The sequence below is a fragment of the Chiloscyllium plagiosum genome, unplaced genomic scaffold (genome assembly GCF_037043375.1).
Source record: "Chiloscyllium plagiosum isolate Xiang-an unplaced genomic scaffold, Cpla_swu_hap1 HiC_scaffold_36, whole genome shotgun sequence".
Classification (NCBI taxonomy): Eukaryota; Metazoa; Chordata; class Chondrichthyes; order Orectolobiformes; family Hemiscylliidae; genus Chiloscyllium; species Chiloscyllium plagiosum.
In genome coordinates, this window is record NW_028270174.1 from 19,140,918 (window position 1) to 19,162,097 (window position 21,180).

General features: G+C 36.8%; 2 protein-coding genes across 7 annotated transcripts in view; one reads left to right on the forward strand and one right to left on the reverse strand.

Moving 5' to 3' along the window:
* The window catches only part of hook3 (hook microtubule-tethering protein 3), an 80,390-nt gene extending 63,199 nt beyond the window's left edge, over positions 1-17,191 (forward strand). For 2 of the 5 annotated variants that reach the window (XM_043674255.2, XM_043674257.2), the window contains 4 exons: positions 554-658; positions 5,845-5,916; positions 10,052-10,188; positions 13,647-17,191. In XM_043674255.2, coding sequence (XP_043530190.1) covers positions 554-658; positions 5,845-5,916; positions 10,052-10,188; positions 13,647-13,794 — 462 coding nt within the window. In that variant the 3' untranslated portion in view covers positions 13,795-17,191. Of the gene's footprint in view, positions 1-553; positions 659-5,844; positions 5,917-10,051; positions 10,196-13,646 lie in introns of all 5 variants that reach the window. The other 3 variants (XM_087980017.1, XM_087980016.1, XM_087980018.1) reach the window with 3 other exon arrangements.
* Positions 17,192-18,886: 1,695 nt separating this feature from the next.
* Positions 18,887-21,180, reverse strand: part of pigg (phosphatidylinositol glycan anchor biosynthesis class G (EMM blood group)) — a 39,294-nt gene continuing 37,000 nt past the window's right edge. For both annotated transcript variants that reach the window (XM_087980014.1, XM_043674249.2), the window contains one exon: positions 18,887-20,876. In XM_087980014.1, the coding sequence (XP_087836140.1) occupies positions 20,648-20,876 (229 nt within the window). In that variant the 3' untranslated portion in view covers positions 18,887-20,647. The remainder of the gene's footprint in view (positions 20,877-21,180) is intronic.

Below are 21,180 nucleotides of genomic sequence, written 5' to 3' on the forward strand. Positions count from 1 at the left end.
TGCTGTAATTAATGATCAGGACTATTGGTTGGGTGTACTGGAATGATGTATGAGTGCCAAAGCAGGTGTTTTATCAGAATTGGTGGGTAATGAAGAAAGCAGGGCAAATGACAGTGATGTTGTCAAGACAGACTGAAGATTTGCTTGAAGTATTGTAACATGTTCATTAACTTTTGGGAGACCCATGTTCATGAAGAAAGAAATGGTACTGTTGTGACAAAGAGCAAAGCTTTTGAGCTACAGCATTGTGCCAATGCAGAGGCAAAGTCTGAGAGATAAAAAGGTTTATAAAGTCAGTAGAATCCACAAATGAAACTGCCAGGAACATAGCTGTTGGGCTCTTGGTGAACAGTGTCTAAGATGTTTTGATGTATGTAGCCATCAATGGTTCCAATCTGCTATAAACTTATCCTTATTTATTATTAGCTGCATCATCTTTGAGTATGTTGCTTTCTATTAATTATTTAAGTTTTCAGTGTTTTTTCTTGTGACATACACATCATTACATTAATAAATAAAATATGCTTAAATATAATTACCCATTTTCTTTTAGGTTATCAGGACTTTGGATCCCAAGCAGAACCAAGGAGCAGCCCCAGAAGTTCAATCTTTGAAAAATCAGCTGCAAGAAAAGGAACGAATGTTGCATTCCTTAACGGTATGGCATTTTACATTTGGTATGATTGTTAGTTATCTGAGCAAATTATTCCTGGTTTGTTATGGACACATTATTCGAAGCAGATTGGATCCATTTTCAGGAAGTAAGTTATTGTGAACCTTCAGTTGTTTGCTGCACAACCCATCTGCCAATATTGACTGTTATTACAAAAGCTTACATTTATGTAGTGCCCATTCTAGAGTAAAATGTCCAGTGTGCTTTATCCTTGGGGTTGCTTCATCCAAACAAGTGGAAGAGAAACATTTGAGGAAGTGATTAAGTGAGGTAGAAGGGAGAAATCTTCACACTTCTTCAGTGAGGAAAGGTGAGTAAGCAGACATTCAGATCAACCTCCTGTTACAAAATGCAATACAATTCAATACAGCACAGGAACAGGTGCTTTGGCTCACCAAGCTTACGATGATTCCTGTTCCTTATTTTGACCTGCTACGTATTGTCCATGTAAGACTCTATCCCTTTGCTCGCCTCCTTTTCATGTGTCTCTCAAGATACACCTTAAACATTACTAACACGCCTACTTCCACCACTTCCACTGGCAGTGCATTCCAGGCACCCACCACACTCTGTGTGAAAGATTGTCCCTGCAAGTTTCCCCTAAACTTTCCTCCACTCACCTTGATTCTGTGCACTCTTGTAGTTGACCTTTCCACCCTGGGGAAAAGCCTCTGACTGTCCAACCTGTCTAAGCCTGTCATAATTTTGTAGATCTTGATCAGATTGCCCCTCGACCTCCGTCTTTTTGGTGAAAACAATCTTAGTTTGTCCAACCTCTCATCATAACTAAAACCCTCCAGACCAGGCAACTTCACGGTAAACTTTCTCTGCACCATCTCCAAAGCGTCCACATCCTTCTGTCATTGTTGCGAACAGAACTGCATGCAATATTCCAAATGTGGCCTAACTAAAGTTTTATACAGCTGTAAAATAACTTGCCAACTTTTATATTTGATTCTTCAGCCAATTAAGGCAAGCATGCTGTATGCATTCTTGACCAACTTAACCACCTATGTTACCACTTTTGGGATTCTGTGGGCCTGTATGCCCAGGTCCCTTTATAGAGTCATAGAGATATACAGAAACAGACCCTTAAGTCCGACTTGTCCATGTGACCAGATATCCTAAATAAATCAAGTCACGTTTGCCAGTGTTTGGCCCATATCCCTCTAAAACCTTGCTATTCATATACGCATCCAGATTCCTTCTAAAATGTAATTTTACTAGCCTTCACTGGCAGCTCATTGTACACACCTTTCACCCTCTGCATGTAAAAGTTGTCCCTTAGGTCCCTTTAATATCTTTCCCCTCTCACCTTAAACCTATGCCCTCTGGTTTTGGACTGTCCCAATCTCCATGCATCTAAGGGTTCTACCATTTATAGTATAATTTGCACCTGAATTTGATCTTCCATAAAGCATCACATCACCTTTGTCCATACTAAACTCCATCTGCCATTTCTCTGCCCAGCTCTGCAATCTATGTTGTGCTGTGTCCTTTGACAATCCTCCTCATTCAAATTGCTACTTTGTTAATTTTGGTGTCATCTGCAAACTTACTGATCAAAATCGTTAAATAATAGAGAAAGAGGAATACACAGAATCAGAGTCTGAAGTGTAGATGTGGTAGTTAAATGCTGCTTGTGCTGGTCTAGCAACCCAATTAAAATTCCAAATCTGCTAATGGTAAATTTCAAAATTGAGAAATAAAATTAATATTTTATAGTGTAACACCAGATTTAACCATTAAAACTGCTGGATGTCATAGTCAGATTATTTCAATGAAGGAAATAAAAATATTGAACAGTTTTCATGTAACCAACTGTTGTGAGTCATCTTGTTTGACTTTAGTAGACTTCTGCATCCTGTTTTTATGAATCACATTTAGCTGTTTTGCTCTAATTTGTTAGAAACCTTTCCAAGTATATCCATAAGTTTATCCCTCATCGGTGATCTAAGTGTTACCCTCAAGCAGGATAAAAGATGTCTTTCTGAATACCCAACTACTAAATCACTTGCTATTCACTCTCTGGGAGAAGAAAATTTTAATTAGCTTACTGGTTTTAATTGTGTACTTGATTTTAAAATCCTGTATTTATTAAAAAAAAAATTCCTTGACTGTTGCCTGGCAAAATGATTGAGAAAATCATGGCAGCTGGTGAAGTATTATTACCTGCATTGATGACCATGCTTGTGGATTTAGCACTGTAGAACATAAATGATGAATTGGAAAAAGTTGCATAGGTTTCTTTTGATTCAATCTTCTCATTTTATAAACAAAAATCTGGCGCAGTCTCTGTACTGAATTAGTTCATAAAAATTTAGTAAAGTGATGTTTATACCGTATCTGACATTGTACTGAATTTTGCTGCCGACGTGATGAAAGAATTTTTGATTAAATCAATTGATATGTCTCAGTTTCTATGAGTGTGCTGATGGGATTCAAACTTGATCCTAGATGCATACAAAAAAATCTCCCATTCATTGTTACTATTTTAGTAGATTTACGACTATTGGCCATGCTTCTACGTCTGGAGCTAATATTACAACATCTCACTGAAGGCTTTTGGTATATCTTTTTAGCACTTATTACGCCCAACTTTGGGCTATCCAAACTCTGTATAAGATGGGAAATTCTATACTCTAATGTGAATGACATATAGGCCAACCAAAGTGGACCATTTTAATCATGGTTTAACTTCCAGTTATACTGCAACATTTAAGGTTTTCTCATTCAGGAAAATGGAGAGTATTTCAGCATACTCCTGACTTGTGCCTTGTAGATGATGGACAGGCTTTGGGGAGTCAGGAAGTGATTTACTTGCTGTAGTATTCCTAACCTTTGACCAGCTGTTCTAGCTACTGTGTTAAATGATTAGTCTTATTCAGTTTCTGGTAATGGTAATTTCCAAAATTTTGATAGTGGGTGATTCAGTGGTAACACTGTTGAATGTCAAGGGATGTTTGTTAGGTTGTCTTTCTTTGGACACAGTCATTACCTGACACTGTGTTGTGTGAATGTTACCTATCTTTCTTTACTTTTTAAGTTAAGTAGTTACTTTGTTTTGCCTCCTTCCCTGTCTGAATTAGGGTCTTACATTGGCAGTTTTTCTCTGGGACTTTTCTAGAATCTGAGCATTCTTGCAACATTATTACCAGTGCATCCACTATCTCTGAGCTACTTTTTTTAAATCCTAGAACATCCCATCATGTCTAAGGAATTTAATGGCTTTTAGTCCCATTCATTTCCTCAGTACCTTTTCTGCAGTGATAATTTATTCCTTTATCTTTCTGCTCCTTAATTATTTTGTATTTTTAAAGAGTGCAGCCATGAAGACTTTGCAGTGATGCAAAGTATTTATTCAACTCCTGTCATTTTCTAGTTCCCTGCTATTTCTCCAGCCTCATTCTTTAAAAGGGCTTATGTTCTTTGGCCCCTCCCTTTTTGTACACTTAAAGAAGCTTTTCCTGTCTTTATATTAATTGCAAGTTTATACTCGAGATTATATTGTGCCTCTACTATACTTGGCTGTGTTTTGTTATTTTAAAAAATAATTCCTAATCCTTTTGCTTACCATTAATCTTTGCCAAACTGTATGATATTCTTTCAATTTTATCCTATCCTTAACTTTCCTGGTTGGCTTATTCTTATTACTCATTTCTGCCCTTCCTAAAGTATGATCCTGTGAATTGTATATTATACATCACTGCAGGTTCGCAGCCTGAATATTAAGGTTAAGCATGATTTATTTGATCTTCTACTTCAGGCCTTTATTTATTTGGCCAAGGATTTTAAAAATTTTACTAACAGCCCCGAGTACTTCTGTTACTGCATCCCTTTTAAGTTGTGCCTTTTTATATTGTAGCTTCTTATTTTCCTTTCCAAGTGCATCATAATATACTTGTTTAATCTGCCAGCACATTTCACCAATTTGTATATCTACTCTTGATGTCTACTATTAGCCTCCCCTTTGTTTACTTAGTTTATTTCCAGGCTTTTTGTTCTCTGCATACTATGAAGTTATACTTCCTACATCAAATTCCAGGTAAATAATTTGTATCAAATGTCTTCTATTTGTCAGAAAGAACAGTGATTCTAATGTAAACTTCTGAAGGAGTACCTGTCTTTCCTTCAGTTTGATGAACAACCGCACGCTCAGTTTTCCATCTCCTATCCTCACACTGTCCTTAGATTTTATTGTCCATTGTAAATGATATTGTCAAAGGTTACTATACATATCAACTGTACTGCCTTGAAGTCTTCGTTGTTTTAAACATAATATTCATGAATCCTTTAGAAGTTAGCCAACTTCCCAACATACTTACTGACTTAATTCTAGTTTAATAAATTAATGGTTTCTAATCCAATGTTTTTTTAGCTTTCCTTAAAAACTGGCATTAAATATCCAGATTGAAAATTACAAATTTCTGTAGGTTATTTTCCATAGTCACAGCTTATGCAGGCACATTTGTACATTTTAGTTACTGAGTTTTGTAAATTTTAGATATTTATTTATTTCCCTCAGGAATGAGACTTTGGATAATGTTTTGTAGAGGTTAGTAAATTTGTGCAGTGCATTGTATATGCTTGCTGGAAGAGACCAGGGAAAGGTTTGAGCTCCAGAGTCTCTGTAACCCACAATTTATTTATCTGTTTTAATACCATTTTAAGGTAGCAGTAATGAAGGAGTGCTGCAATGTCTGATATACCATCATGTAGATAATGGGTTAACAGCAATGGTTTGCATTTTCATGTTTAAGATCTTATGTTACTGTTCAAAGTAACATTTTCTCCCTCGGTTACCAACTTCAGTAAAATTTAACTAAATACATATTTCCTTGGTCATTATGCTATCTTACTATCTGGAAAATGACATTTGTATTTACCTATAATAAATCATTGCAGTATGAATAATTGAAAAAAATTCTTTTCACCTTGTCAACAAGTTTTGTTATCAGTTGAATAAACTAAAAGTGTATTACCTACCAATGATTGAAATATATTCTACAATCTAGCTAATTAGGTGCACGATATTCCACTCCAGACTAATGATTTACCTTTATATAATAAATTTTTTTTTAAGCATTGAAAGGTTTGTCAAAGACCATTTGCAGTTAGACAAAAATTAATGTCTCTGGACTAAATATCTTTTTTTTCTTTTGAACTTTTAGAAAGAATATGAGAAGACAAAGATTCAGAGAGATCATGAAGAGAAGCTGATTGTTAGTGCATGGTATAACATGGTAAGAGGTCAAACAATAAAATATTATTGGTAAACAGCTAAGCAAGAATTTAACATAAGATAGGGATGTGCAGAATTGGAATAAGCTGCAACTTGTGTGGATGGTTCTGAAAATCATCTAAGTTGCCCACAATTTCAAATATGTCATTTATATATCTTTTCCTTAAATTTTATAACTAGGTTACTGGACAGTTCATTCCATATTTTTATCATCTGTATGTTTTCAAAATAACCAATTGTTCATCGTCTGAGTGTGATTGTGCAATTTTGTAGTTTGAGGTAATGTCAAATCTGTTTTCAGAATTCTAGTAATCCCTTAATAATAATCTTGAAAATACCTCCTGCTCAGTTCAATCTCCAGGCCTTTCAAAATCTTTGCAGTTTTAGATGTGTTAAGATAGCATCTGTTTGATGAGCATTTCCATTTTGTCTCCAGCATGCAGACTAGAATTTGTTGTTTTTGTTTGTTCATTGATTTAGGGGATGTGGGTTTGTTGGCAGGATCAGAAGTATTGTGCATCCCTAGTCACTCTTGAGAAAGTGTTGATGAGCTGCCTCCTTGAACTGCTGAAATCCAATGTATAGATTAACCCACAGTGCCAGTGGCGAACGTGTTCCAGGATATTGACCCAGCAACAGTGAAGGAATGGTGACCTATTTCCAAGTTAGGATGATGTGTGGCTTTGAGGGGAACTTGAAGGTGATGGTGTTCACATGTATCTGTTACCTTATTCTTCTGAATGGTAATGGTCATGGGTTAGGAAGGTGCTGTCTAAAGAAGCCTTGGTGAAATTCTACAGTGCGTCTTATAGATGTTGCTGCATCTCTGGTAGAGGGAGTGAATGACTGAACGCGAGTTGCTAATCGAGGGGGCTGTTTTGCCCTGATGATGTCAATCTTATTGTGTCATTGGAGCTGCATTCATCCACTGAAGTTCAATATTCCATTCCTGATTTCTGTTTTGTAAATGGTGTATAGAGTTTTGAGAAGATTTGTAGCTGAGGTTGAGGTTCTGGATGTAGGTTTGCTCTATGGAAATGAACCTTCGAGCAAACCAACATCCAGAATGGTGTTTGGGCTTTGGAGAGTCAAGAGGTGAGTTAATCACTGTAGGATTTCTAGGCTGTCAGGTGCCGTTTCAGCGCAGTATTTATACTGGCTAATGGTAAATCCCAAGATATTGATAGTGGAGGATTCAGCGATGGTATTGCCATTGAATGTTAGAGGCAAATCTTTAGATTCCCATCTGGAGATGGTCATTGCCTGGCACTTATGCGGCATCAATATTACATGCCACTTGTTAGCCAAACCTTGATACCATCCAGGTTTTGCTCCTTTTAGTGTCTGAGGAGTCATGACTGATGCTGAATAGCTCTACTTCCAACTTTATGATGGAGGGAAGATTATTGATGAACTATATGGGGTTGGTTGGGCTAGGACTCTACCGTAGAAATCATGAATGACCTTCAGGAACTGAGATGACTGATTTCTGACAACCACACTGTCTATCTTGTTGCTAGGTATGACTTCCAGTGGAGTTTTCTCCAGATTCTTATTTATTCTAATTTTGGTAGGACTCATTGACACCACACACAATCAAATGGAGTCTTGATGTCAAAATCAGTCACTCTACTCTCACTGTGTGGTTCAGCTGTTTTGACCATGTTTAAATCAAAACTGTAATGACGGCAGGAGATGAGTGGCTATGGCAGTACCCAAACTGAGCATCTGTGAACTGGGTTACAGCTGGGCAAATTCCATTTGACACTGGTAGTTAGGAAAGGAAGTTGTGAAAAGCACACAAGGTGGTTAGAAAAAAGATTTTAACATTTAAAGTGAGTGGGCAAAGATCTGGCAAATCGGTTAATATAAAGCATCCACTATGGCAGGAAGTGGTGGAAAGTAGTATATTATGTAAATGGTGATAGATTGTGGATCTCTGAGATGCAGAGAGGTCTGGGTGTCCTCATGCATGTATCACAAAGCGTTAGTATATACATACGACCATCACGTAAGAAAACTAATATGTTGTCATTTACCATGAGAGGAATTGAATATAACAGTGGGGAGGTTTATGTTTCAATTATGCAGGCTAGTGATAAGACTGTGTAAAAAACTGTGCAGTGGATTGATCACCCTATTTCAGAAAGGATGCAAATCTATTGAGATGGTTCTGAGAAAGTTTACCAGACTAACCCTTGGAATTGGCGGGGTTGGACAGGCTAGGCGTGTACCTACTGGATTTTAGAAGATTCAGAGGTGACTTGATTGAAACATCTAAAATCCTGAGGGGTCTTCACCTGATTGATGTGGGAAGGATGTTTTCTATTGTGGGAGAATCTAGAACAGGAAGTCACTGTTTAAAATCAGAGAATTGGTAAGTTTATTTTTAGGAGAAAGTGAGGACTGCAGATGCTGGAGTACCAGATTGAAAAATGTGGTGCTGGAAAAACACAGCAGGCCAGGCAGCATCCGAGGAGCAGGAGAATTGACGTTTCGGGCATAAGCCCTTCTTCAGGAATTTTTTTTTATTCTGCATCATGAGTCTTTGCTTCCACCAACTTTTCAAGAAAAGACTTTGAGTCCTTGAACATTTTTAAGTCAGGTAATTCTTGTTTAGCAAGGGATTGAATGGTAAATGGGGTAGGCATAAATGTGGATTTGAGGTTATAATTGGATTAGCAATGATCATACTGAATGGCAAAGCAGGCTCAAAGGGCTGAATGGCCTAGATCTGCGCCTGATTTGTATCATGCATAAGTATAGAATCTTTCCATGTTTCTCCAGTCTTGAACTGTAACTTGAACTCTTTCTGTTTCTCTTCTAATCTTAATGAATTGTGTCCTTTGAGGTCATCCTATGAGTGATTTTGTTATATTCAGCAACTAAGTGGGCCAACCATATAAAGTCTGTGGCTATAAGAGCAGGTCAGCCTAATAGTTCACCTCCTTACTCCTTAAAGTTTGTCCACCATTTATAATTTACAAGTTAAGAGTATAAACAAATACGCTTCACATCTGTAGGAGCAAATTACTGCAGATGCTGGAATCTGTACTGAAAACAAAAATGCTGGAACTCTCAGCAAGTCGGGCAGCATCCCTGGAGAGAGGACAAGCTAACGTTTCAGGTCTAGATAACTCTTCATCAGAGCTCTGATGAAGAGTAATCTAGACTCGAAACGTTAAATTGCTATCTCTCTCTCCAAGGATGCTATGATTCACATCTGGGTGAGTGCAATTCTAATATGCAAGGAGCTTGACACTATCCAAGCCAAAATAGTGTGCTTGATTGGCAGCCTATTTACCGTCTCAAATATTCGTTTCCTCCCACTGTTGCACAATGGCAGCAGTGTGTACCATGTACAAGATATACTGTGGCAAGTCACCAAAGCTTCTTCGACAGCAACTTTTAAACCTGCAACCTCTACAATTACACAGTCAGCAAATGTTTGGAAACGCCACCAGCAACAAGATCCCCTCTGAGTCACATACTATCCTGATTGACACTGTTGCGTTTCCATCCCCTTCACTGGGTCAAAACTGGTTTTTCTTTTCAGACAGACTGTGGGTTGACCTATATCACACAGATGAAATGATTCATGGGATGGCCAATGAATACTGCCCTGGCCCATGATGCTTGCAGCTCAAGAATGAATAAGTTAAGGGTCACCATCTGGTAGGAGGAAGGTGGTATACAGCCAAACTGACCTCTGGAGATGAGCAGCCCGAATGCCACAGCCGTCTTGGCTCCTAGAAAATTGAGAAGGTTAGGTGGAAATGTCTGTACCTGCTTCTCTGAGCTACAAGAACTAGTCAAATACTCCGATCTGAGGAAAGCTCCATTCCCTTTGTCCATGAAAGTGAATTGGTCAGGACGCTAGGTATACCTGACTTGAATGACAGACTCTGGCTTTACACTACCTTCAAGGGAAATAAAGCTCACATCCATATGTAGCATCAAAGGAGTGGACGTTGCTTTTCAAATCTTTTTTTCCCTCACCTTTGTAACCAGAACAGAAGTTTTTTTTGTGGGGCAAAGAGCAAGGTGAACACTTTTTAACCTGCTGTGCTAGATTTTAAAACGTGCCTATTATTGTAGTAAATACCTTTACTTGATTATTTTGTTTTACTTAATAGGGAATGGCTCTTCATAAAAAAGCAGCAGAAGAAAGGCTTGCCAGCACTGGTTCAGGACAGTCCTTCCTGGCTAGACAGAGACAGGCAACAAGTACACGGCGACCTTATCCTGGGCATGTTCAACCAGCAACAGCAAGGTAGAAGGTAGAGCCAATGGCTGTAAAAACCAATCATGCAGTATATGATTTAATGACTATCTTCAGTTACTTGGAAAGTTTCTTCTGTTAAATTTAAAAAAAAATTATGTTAATGTTTCAATTGAATGTATTGTTTATTTAGCCTACATATTAAGTTTAAGCCACAAGTGTAATATAAAATTAAGTACTGGAATAAAGTTCTGTTCCACATTCCCTCACTGGCATAATTTATTCAGCACTGGTGATTGGGAATGCTTTCCTTCTCAGCTTTCAATTTCCACAACAGTATGGTTTAATGCTGTTTTTAAAATTGAAATTATTTCACCTTTTTGTTCATTGTCATTTATTTGTAAAATATGACCTATTCCTTAATGTAGGAGATCAATAAAGATGACAAGATCGAAAGTACCTGGTCAGTGATATAATTGCATATGGCTGTTACCTGACGTGAAGTTGACTGGTAACAAGGCCTTTTCTCGATATTGTGTGTATCTTTATCAGGTTTATTTTATAGGAAGAATGTAAGCAGAAATAAAGCCATCAGGACAATTTTATCAATGACTACAATAAATAACATGAACTCACGTTCAAGCAATAAGGTAGTGTGTTCTTATTTTCAAATCAGAATCCCATGTCCTTATATTCATTTTCTGAAATGGAAAATGTTGGTTAGACCGAGCCCCGTTGTTACATTGGTTGACAAGTCAAAACTCCTACATTTAATAAATTGATAGTCTGAGTGCCTGTAAGAATGGCTTGAATGGAAAATAAATGTTTCCATTTAATGCTGAATAATTGTAAAGTATATATTTTGTCCCAATTGATATTTGATGTTGATTCTGCATTGCTTATCATTAATAGAAGTGCCCTGTTTTGCAGTCCTGCCATCTTTTACAGTAACATTAAAGATTTAAAGTAGTAACTAAAGCATGCTTTTACATCTAACAATGCTGGAGTTAAAGTGCAAATAATCCGTATTAATTTGTTTCCTACTAAATTATGATCCAATTACAATGCTTTTATAGAACATGATTTTTTTCAACATCTTTGAGTCATAGTGCAAAGTAAATGCATGATAAGTGAGTTAAATATTATACTTCTAATTGCTAACTCCATTTAATAATTTTACAATATGCTAACCAAAAGTAAAGATAGATATTGAGAGTAGTTTTACAGAACCCTTTGTGTTCATATAAAGATTAGTTGGTCCATCAAGCCTGTTGTTCTGCAATCATTCAACTCTACACTGCTGAGAATTAGAAAATCGCAGTCAGCATGTGGCCAGATTTTCATCAGGGTCTGCAGTGGTGATGTTTCTGCTCTTAACAATACAGATTTGTAAAGTTACCTTTCAAATGTTAAAGCTATTGATATGAGGGGAGCCGTTTGTTCTCCAGATGGTATTTGTACATAAAAGCACCTCCATAAAAGTGACAACAAATGACACTTACCAACTTCTAGAATGCTTTTCAAATCTTGAAACCTATGTTTATCAACTGGGTGATTCAGACCTTTGGGTGTCCTGCCCTTCTAATTATCAATGGCAGACTTTCCTGTCTCGGCTTTATACACTAGAAGCTGCTGTATTTAACTGATTAATATTCATTCTGAAGGATTAATTATGATGCAATCATTTCGAAAGCAGAGGAACATTAGTGGCCTGTTATGACTCATGACTGATATCTCTCTCTCTCTCTCTCTCTCTATCTCTCTGTGTCTCAACTCCAGCTACTAGCCTTAGGTTTTAGTCAAGGGTTACAGAACCATCAGTCTTATTTTTGATGTTTTCAATAGATCTAGTCGTGACGGTCCTTTTTGTGGGAGACAGTTGCAGATTTCCACTACCCTTTTGTTTTTTGAAGGATTGTTTTCTGACATCGGCCCTGAATCTACTGTAATTTTAGGACAGTTTTGAGAAACCATTCAAAGTTGATTCATGGAAGTCTACACAATTTAGTTTAAAATATATTTTATAGTACACTTGTGGTACAAATAAAATATGCAATATGAAAAAGCATCAAGTGAAAAATAAAGAAACTTGAGTGAATAAGCAAGCCTGTCTCATTACCATTGTTGCATTGGAAGCTTTGAAATACATGATTAATTTCCATAAAGATCGCTCCTACTGTTTGTTGTAATGCCATTTCACTATGGTTTCTGACACTTTTCTTGAAATTACATGTGCAAATGACAACTTGATATGAATTGCTTTCATAATTGTCTTAAACCTAATAAGTTGATTTCAGAAATCTAGTGGAGTAAAATGGCTCTGATTTTGTGATAAGTGGCAAATAACTATCTTCTATTGCTCTTTATGCTTATAGCCACTCAGACCTTTTCAGAGATTTTGTGTGACAATTCATGATTATTCATTGTCTAATACAAAACAGTGCCCTCCATCAATAGCTAGGATCTGAGTGAACAGGCCAAGCAATTGTACATCCCTTCACCTAATCAAATCGAAGAATCCTTACTGAGGCATACACAACCTGAGCCAGGTAGTCTAAGGTAGAATGTAAAATTGTATATGGAACTTGAAAGAGAAGGAAAACAATGGGATTGTGAGAGAGATGACAGCAAAAGCAAAAAACAAAATTAATTAAGACTTTATCATTTTCAATGCCAGAGAAATTGTTTAGGTGTAATTAGGACCAATGCCATTTAAAATTTCACTTAAATGGACACCTTTAGTGTCTAATGGGTAAATACCAGAACTTTGAACCCTTTAAATTTTAAAATGCTGGGTCTCTTGGCGGATGCCAGTTTTAGCAAAGCTTGTGCAGGATCAGGAAAAACTGACACCAGCTTCCTGTTTAGCTGTTAATATGTAGATATCAGAACTTGCTGTACAATTTACTGTACAATTTCTGAGCGGTGATAGCCTCATCGTTGTTCTTACCACAAAATCTGGGCCCATATGTTTGACTCTGTAAATTGAAAGATTTATTTATCATGTGTAGACATCAAAACATTAATATTATTTTGAAACTAGAACCTTTTTTTGCATAAAGTATGTTATGTAACACAAATGTTGCAAGGTGATCAAAATGATTTTGCCTAGATTATCATGATGTTACAAAATGTGGAGTTTTCCTATACAAATAAGCTGCATTGTAGAATAGATGGTAAATCTCCATACAGTTTCTTAATGTCTTAAGTCACATGTTTATACTACAGTATTTATGGTTAAAGAACATGCGTGTAAATCAGACATTCAGACTATCATCAAACTTGTTTGAGAACAAATTACTGTATGAATTTTATGTATTTGTACTACAGACTTTTAAAGGAGGTTGGCATTCTAACTCTCCTTGTGTCAAACTTCTTCCCCTCTGGCTCTTATTTGCACACTCTCCCTTGTCGCCCTCTCTCCTCCTCTCTACACCCCACTCCCCCCAAATTCTCATCATGCTCATCTTAATCAGTGTTTGAAACAATAATGTTTTCTTTTTTTTTAGTATTTCAGCTATCTACATTTTCTATCATGAGAAAAGACCATTCAGCCATCAAATCTGCTCTCTCTGGGTCAACACTCCCATCACAAGATCCAGCTCTATTTGGAACAAACCTAACATTTTTACCTTTTCTACCTTGCCTGGCATATAATTTCACACATTTATCATTCTTTAGGAGATGTACTTCTGCCTGATTCCTGCTTTGGAATATTTTCACCCATTTCCACTTATGCTTTCCTTCTGTTCACTTGAAGCAGTGATGTTAAATTATGTTTCAGTGCTACATACTTTGCTGTGCCTTGATGGTCTTATTTCCAGGACATAAAGCTGTTTCTCATTGGGTTTGGACTTCTTTCTTCTGTGTTCTTTACAGCATAAGTACATATCTCTTTTTGTGATGTGCTGTTTAGAATTGGATGCAGTAATTTATGCATAAACACCAGAAATGCCAAAAATGCTCAATAGGTCAAGCAATTGGCACTTCAAGCATGACGTTCATCAGCATCTGCAGTATTTTACGTCTGTTTTGTAGTAGTGTAAATTGTTGTCCCACCAAGATACTGGAAATCTTACAACAACTTCATGGGCTTCTACTAATTATCTTATATGAGCTGTTTAAAATACTTAGTCATACTAGCTATATGTCAGAAATAGTCTACTCTTCTGATTCTTTTCTAAATATGTCTGAACTCCATTGTAGTCCTCTATATAATTTTTGATCTATATGTTGATCAATAGCCAGTTTTGACTTTTTTTTTGAAAAGCTATTCTACCATTCTAGAGCTAGCCCAACAAATTTGATGCATTTAATTTCAAGTTTCGTATGGGCTAAAATAGTCCTTTTAGTGTCTTTGTTTAATACCTACCTTCAGTCTGTTGACATACCTTGGTTTTCTTTTTAACCAGTTTCTTGCCTGGTCCCTTGTTCTTGTAATTAAACTTGAAGAAAGGTACGAGGCCAAGGATTGCGCTCCCATCATGTTGATCCCAAAAGAATGTTAGGTCTTTGTGAAAATATTTTAGAGGAGAAAGTGAGGACTGCAGATGCTGGAGATCAGAGCTGAAAATGTGTTGCTGGAAAAGCACAGCAGGTCAGGCAGCATCCAAGGAACAGGAGAATCGGCGTTTCGGGCATAAGCCCTTCTTCAGGAATGAGGAAAGTGTGTCCAGCAGGCTAAGATAAAAGGTAGGGAGGAGGGACTTGGGGGAGGGGCGTTGGAATTGCGATAGGTGGAGGGAGGTCAAGGTGAGGGTGATAGGCCGGAGTGGGGTGGGGGCGGAGAGGTCAAGAAGAAGATTGCAGGTTAGGAAGGCTGAGTTTGAGGGATTTGACTGAGACAAGGTGGGGGGAGGGGAAATGAGGAAACTGGAGAAATCGGAGTTCATCCCTTGTGATTGGAGGGTTCCCAGGCAGAAGATGAGGCGCTCTTCCTCCAACCGTCGTGTTGCCATGGTCTGGCGATGGAGGAGTCCAAGGACCTGCATGTCCTTGGTGGAGTGGGAGGGGGAGTTAAAGTGTTGGGCTACGGTGTAGTTGGGTTGGTTGGTTGGAAGGAAAATATTTTATCCAACGTAGCAAAAAGCGTTCTTCAGAAGGCCCTACCTTTCTAAATGTTTGCTGGCAGTTTCTAATAAAGTAATTCTTATATATATTCTCTTCTAAGCTGTCCCTTTAATAAAGATTTACTTCAGTTTAAATTATGTACTTGGCTGCAGTATAGTTTGATACCAGGAAAAATTGGACGATTGGTAGTTTAGGTGCTTTTCCTAACTCCTCCTCCTCCCCCCCACCCCACCCCCCCCCCCCCAAATTGTTATTGTTTTTGTTTGTGTAGCAAATAAAATCTAGAAGACGTATTCTTGTCAAATGAATAGAAAGATTTATTATGCTTTATTTCTTCCTATGCCTAAATGTAAAGATATTTGAAGTTCAAGTTTTGCATTAAATCAATTACTTTTGCAAAATCCTTCGATAAGTCACAAGTTACAGAATTGTTGCATTACCATGAGCTATGATATATGAGCTTTCAACACTTGCTTCACAATGGCTTGGGTAGCAGAAATTGAGACAATTTGCCAAAATGCATTAACATTTGTATTATGAAAACTACGCATTATTACTGAATGTTGTCAGTGCCCTTAGTTGTTATCAATAGGTGCACCATTCAAAAAAACCTATCCTCTTCATTTATCAGCTACTTTTGTTGCTTACGCAGGTTACATTACTGTCAATAATAATTGAGTACCTGGTTTGGAAAATAAAGTCTGAGTTGCTCATTTTTGAACTATTAATGATTAGTCAAATGGTGTTTTAATATAAAAGAGATTATGATAAGCATGATGACTTGCAAATAACTTAAACTGTTATTTATTTTGTAACAATATTCCATTCTGGTAGTTATCAAATTTAGAAGCACTAACCCTTCCCAGTAAATGCTATATAAAAGGCATGCAAATTAATCTGTTTAATTTTTTTCCTTTAATAATTTGTTTTTGTTCTTCATTTGCAGTGACTTGATTGCATGATCTGCAGCATGGCTTTCCAGTACTGGTTGTTCATTTGCATGAGAGTTTGGATGCATAATCTATTAACCTGCTACTGTTCAATTTTCTAACCTGCCTATACAACAGATGTAATGGCTCCAGGTCCTCTATCTAACCTAAATGTCTGGACATATTACTAGAAGGAACTGAACAACACTGGTTAAGCACACTGTGCTTTTCTGGAAGCTGACATCATTCTAACAGACCGGTGGTCTTATTTTTCTGCTAACAATTGAAATCAGTTACCTGATGCTGCATATTCTAGTTGTCCAAAGTGAAACCATGATTCCACCAGTATGGAATGCCAACTTGAGCACAAAAATTAAATTTGTTTCCTGAAATGAGTACCTCCAGTACCATCTTGTGCCATTTTCAAGCCAGTTATTCAAGTGCAAACTGAGTGTATGGGCTCTCCATAATAAAGCTCAATTAAGATTTACAACAAAAGGACTTGTATAAACATGAAGCGCCTCAGTACTTCAATGAATGTCAGTAGCTTTAATATTTGCTTAGGCTGCTTTTTGATTTACATTCTCTTGACTCATAACATGTTTCTGTTTACTATTCAATAATTTTCTGCTTTCTTCTCCAAGTGGAAAGAGGAGCCACAAAGTGCAAGTATTCATAACATGCACTATAACATAGTATTGTATTTATTTACTTTTCTGTATTTGGATTGAAATGCAGTATTTCAGACAGTGTTGGAGAATTAAGGAAAGGTTGTTTATGTCCCAAAAATGTTAAAATTATTATTGTTGTACTTGAGTTTATTCTCTGCTTTAACCTCATTGTGTAATTGCCTATCTAATGCTGCTTATATAAATTATGTACATATAATAAGCCAACAGAACTGGGTTATCTTTGTTCAGGAAATGTTCACCAAGTGAACAATGTTACACAGTATCTTTCTTCAATGTATCTTTGCCCCAAATGCTCCACATGCAGCAAAAAATGTACAGTTCAATATATTGTAAATAAAGTCTGTCAATAGTTTAAAGTGTTAATTCTGTTCAATGCATTACTTATAAAATAATAAGCCCTAACTACAGCATGCTTACAAGTAATGATTTGTCACCTACCTGAATATACATAATTGGTTAAAAGAACTCTCAATATATGGGAGCAAAATTGCCTCCTTGCATTTTAATAATTCCTTAAACTTGAAGTCATCATGGATTCTAATATAATTATTTGATGTATGCTTAATTTTTTGTTGCCATTTTATTTCTATGTCAACAATTTTAAGGGAGATAGCTTCATAATTACAGCACGACTGTCCAAATGTGTGATTTAGATTAATTTTAAAAAGTTCATTCATGAATGGGGCCTCGGGCAGCATTTGTTGTGTAGCTAAGAGTCCACTACTTTCCTGTGGTTTTGGAGTCACATGTAGGCTAGACCAGACAAGGATAAGTTTCCTTTCCACAGGATATCAGTGAATGAGATGTGGTTTCATGATTATTATCAATTTCAACATCTGCCATGTCAGGATTCAAACTCTGGGTCTCTAGATTAGTAATCTAGTGATAATACCACAAGGCCATTATCTCCCCTATGTTATGAAAGCACTTAAATCTAATGCCACTCAGTGATAAAGATTAGATTTCTATGAGAATCATGAATATGAAAGATGTTGCTTTAAGTACTGCAAGTTAGATTAGATTCCCTACAGTATGGAAACAGGCCTTTCAGCCTAACAAGTCCACACCGACCTTCCAAAGAGTAACTCACCCAGACCCATTCCCATACCCTATATTTAAACCTGACTAATGCACCTAACACTATGGGCAATTTAGCATGGCCAATTCACCTGACCAGCACATCCTTGGATTGTGGGAAGAAACCGGAGCACCTGGAGGAGACAGGAATAATGTGCAAACTCCACACAGACAGTCACCTGAGGTGGGAATCGAACCTGGGTCCCAAGTTAAGTTTGTATTTTTTTAATTACATGTTAACATTGTGTAGAGTGTCTCCTCTGTGTAATTTGAAATATATCTTTGTAACAAAGAAATTGGGGCATGGGGAGGAGGAGAGGGGGGAAGAAGTGCAGCTATCTTCTAAAAGAATAGGAGATTCAGAGGGAGAGATTTTAAAAATATTAATGCTGATGCAAGTGTGGCAGATGTACAAATTTTCCCAGATCATGAGTGAAATCTTAGATCAGTTAATCCAAGAACAACATCCCCATGAGTTTCAACCATTTGGAGGTCAGGAAACCAGCTCTACTAACACCATCTTGGTAATATAAATTCTGGAAATATTGCTAACTACTGGATATTTTATGTATGCAATAGACTGACTAAAACTATTGATTTGTCAGTGGCCTTAAAGAACAACTAATTTCAAATTGATACTCAAAGTAATTTCTAACTGGTACACCAATTAGTTGTTTTGTCTTGTGTTGTAATTACTTTTTTTCCATTAACTGGAAGGAGGAAGAAACTGGCTGCAACCTAAGCCTAATCCCTGTGCTCTCTCACTAAGTCTTTCACCTAAAGTAGTATTCTTCATTATGCAGGCTATGTAAGCTTTTAACACTTTCTCACCTGCCTCTCTCAAATCAGTGATTTTAAATAAGGAAACCTGTCCAAAGGGAATTTTACTACTGCCCCCAGTAATGATCCAACTAAAGATACTTGAAGTACATAAATCTTAAAATTATAAAACTGACCCAATTACTATACAAAACATGCCGATGAAAGTGAGACATTACCTTTAATAGATGTTATTTAGCATAATATTTAATCAATATGTTCGTGCAATGGTGGTCACAAAGAAATGACAAATCTGAAGTCATGGAAGTAATACTCTTCTGGAAAATAAGTCACTTTATTCTCTTGCTTTGAAAAATAGAAATTTAACTTCTATGGATCATCAAGCAGACTTATGAAAAAACATCTTTTGTTTTACTAATTCCTGTTTATAAATCACACAATCTAGTTCATTTACACATTTGTTTTTGAAAAAATTAGTGTAACTCAATTTATTTAAATGGCATGGGATCATTAACAACCTCATTAATGCCATTGTGCTTCATCTGTCTGCCCCAGTGTGCAGAAAGTATCCCTAGACAAAAGTGAGGATTGCAGATGCTGGAAATCAGAGTCTAGATTAGAGTGGTGCTGGAAAAGCACAGCTGGTCAGGCAGCATCCGAGGAGCAGGAGAATCGACGGTTCGAGTCCTGATGAAGGGCTTTTGCCCGAACTGTCGATTTTCCTACTCCTCAGATGCAGCCTGACCGGCTCTGCTTTTCCAGTACCACTCTGATCTAGAAATTATCCCTGTCTACTTTTATCAAATCTAACAATCCCCCATCTGTCCTGATAGAATAAGCTATGTAACTGGTGGCAAGTGTAGAATGATTTGTATATTAGTTCTTGTAGAATTTTAACACTGGCTGCACTGAAATTCTGTTGGACAGATGGGGAGGACAGTATAGAAATGCAACTCTACATTTTGTCTTTGTACTTTAGGTTCTTGTAAACATACTTAAAATCACCTGATCTTTCCCTTCTCAAGTCATAACAGGTTCTGAAGCATGCATGTTTAATCCCAGTTATCCATTTAGTTTCCCATTGCTGCAGGATCTGCCATTCTTGATGTCGTGGACTAAGTTAGACTCAATACAACAGGTGAGGCTGAAGTAATAATCTGCTTAAGCTTAATCATCCAATTTCATTTACTTACAATAATGTGAATTCAAGTTAAAATGCCATATAATAAAGTACAAACCTCAAAAACAATGGCAAGATTGATGAGCTGAGTATTCTAGCCCTTAATAACATTTTTTGAAGCATGAATTTATTTAGTGTTGGTCTGGGGTTGCTGAATTATGTAAACTTGACTCATAAGACCTGTTGGTCTTTGCTAATGTATTCTCATGGACCAGAGCCAACTGTTCTACCAAAAATTAATTCAAATGAAATTTCTTGAAACATCGTGGTGGGTTCAAATCTAAGGCAGTCACCAAAACAGAATTTTTACGAGGTTGGTTTAAAAAAGAGAATGTTTGATATTTGAAATTTGCTGCTACAACCTGTTTTGTTAAAGTCCATAAGTTATATTTTCAAAAAAAATAGGTTTTTGAAATAAAGGTATACTGAAGAGTATGGAAAGAGGAGTGAAAATAAACTGTTTGCCCATACGAAAAAGAGATCCCGCATATACAATGTGTTAAATGCTCTCAAAAAGGAAGACACTGTTCAATAACTTCAGGGTTGGGGTAAGATAATAAAACTAATCTTTGGTAGCAGCAGAAAATAGATTCATTATTGTCCATGCTCTTTCACCTCTTAAAAGTTATTTTGGGTGCAGATGTTTAAGAGTTATAAAACAGAAGCGATAGTTTTATATTGCAATTTCACACAATCCCAACTATTTGCTTTCACAAGAACTGAAATTACATTATAGATTTTGAAAATTTTTACAAATATACACATGAATCCAGTACACTTGTTCACTTTTTTAAGTTTGTTATCATCCGTTTCTGATCCATTGCTGTGAACATGACACAGGCTGCTGCTGTCACAAGTGTATGCATACCTTCGTACAGCAATTTTGGAGAGAAAACACTCCAGACAAATAGATGATAGCGAAGAGAGGTAACCAGAATAATATAAACTGACGCTGGGATTGCTCGTAATAGAACTAAACAGTAACAGCTGTGCCCCACTGCTGCAGAATACCTGTCACGGGAAAAGCAAGAAAGCTCAACATGAATAACATTGCTGGTCAAAACCTGCTTAGGCCAAGATTAATTGAAACTGTAACCCTACTTTTCTCCTCTCATTTTCACACCTAGTGGCATGTGAGGCAAATTAAACACATGGCTACATATCTCTGGGACAGCAAAAAATATTAAAACCAAACTGGTTCACTACCAAACAATAGGGTCATCATAATTTTTACCAATAGAATTTCTGAATTTTCAATTTTAAGAACTATATTGAAGACATTTGACAGGGAAAGCCATTGATATAGCTGTTAAGG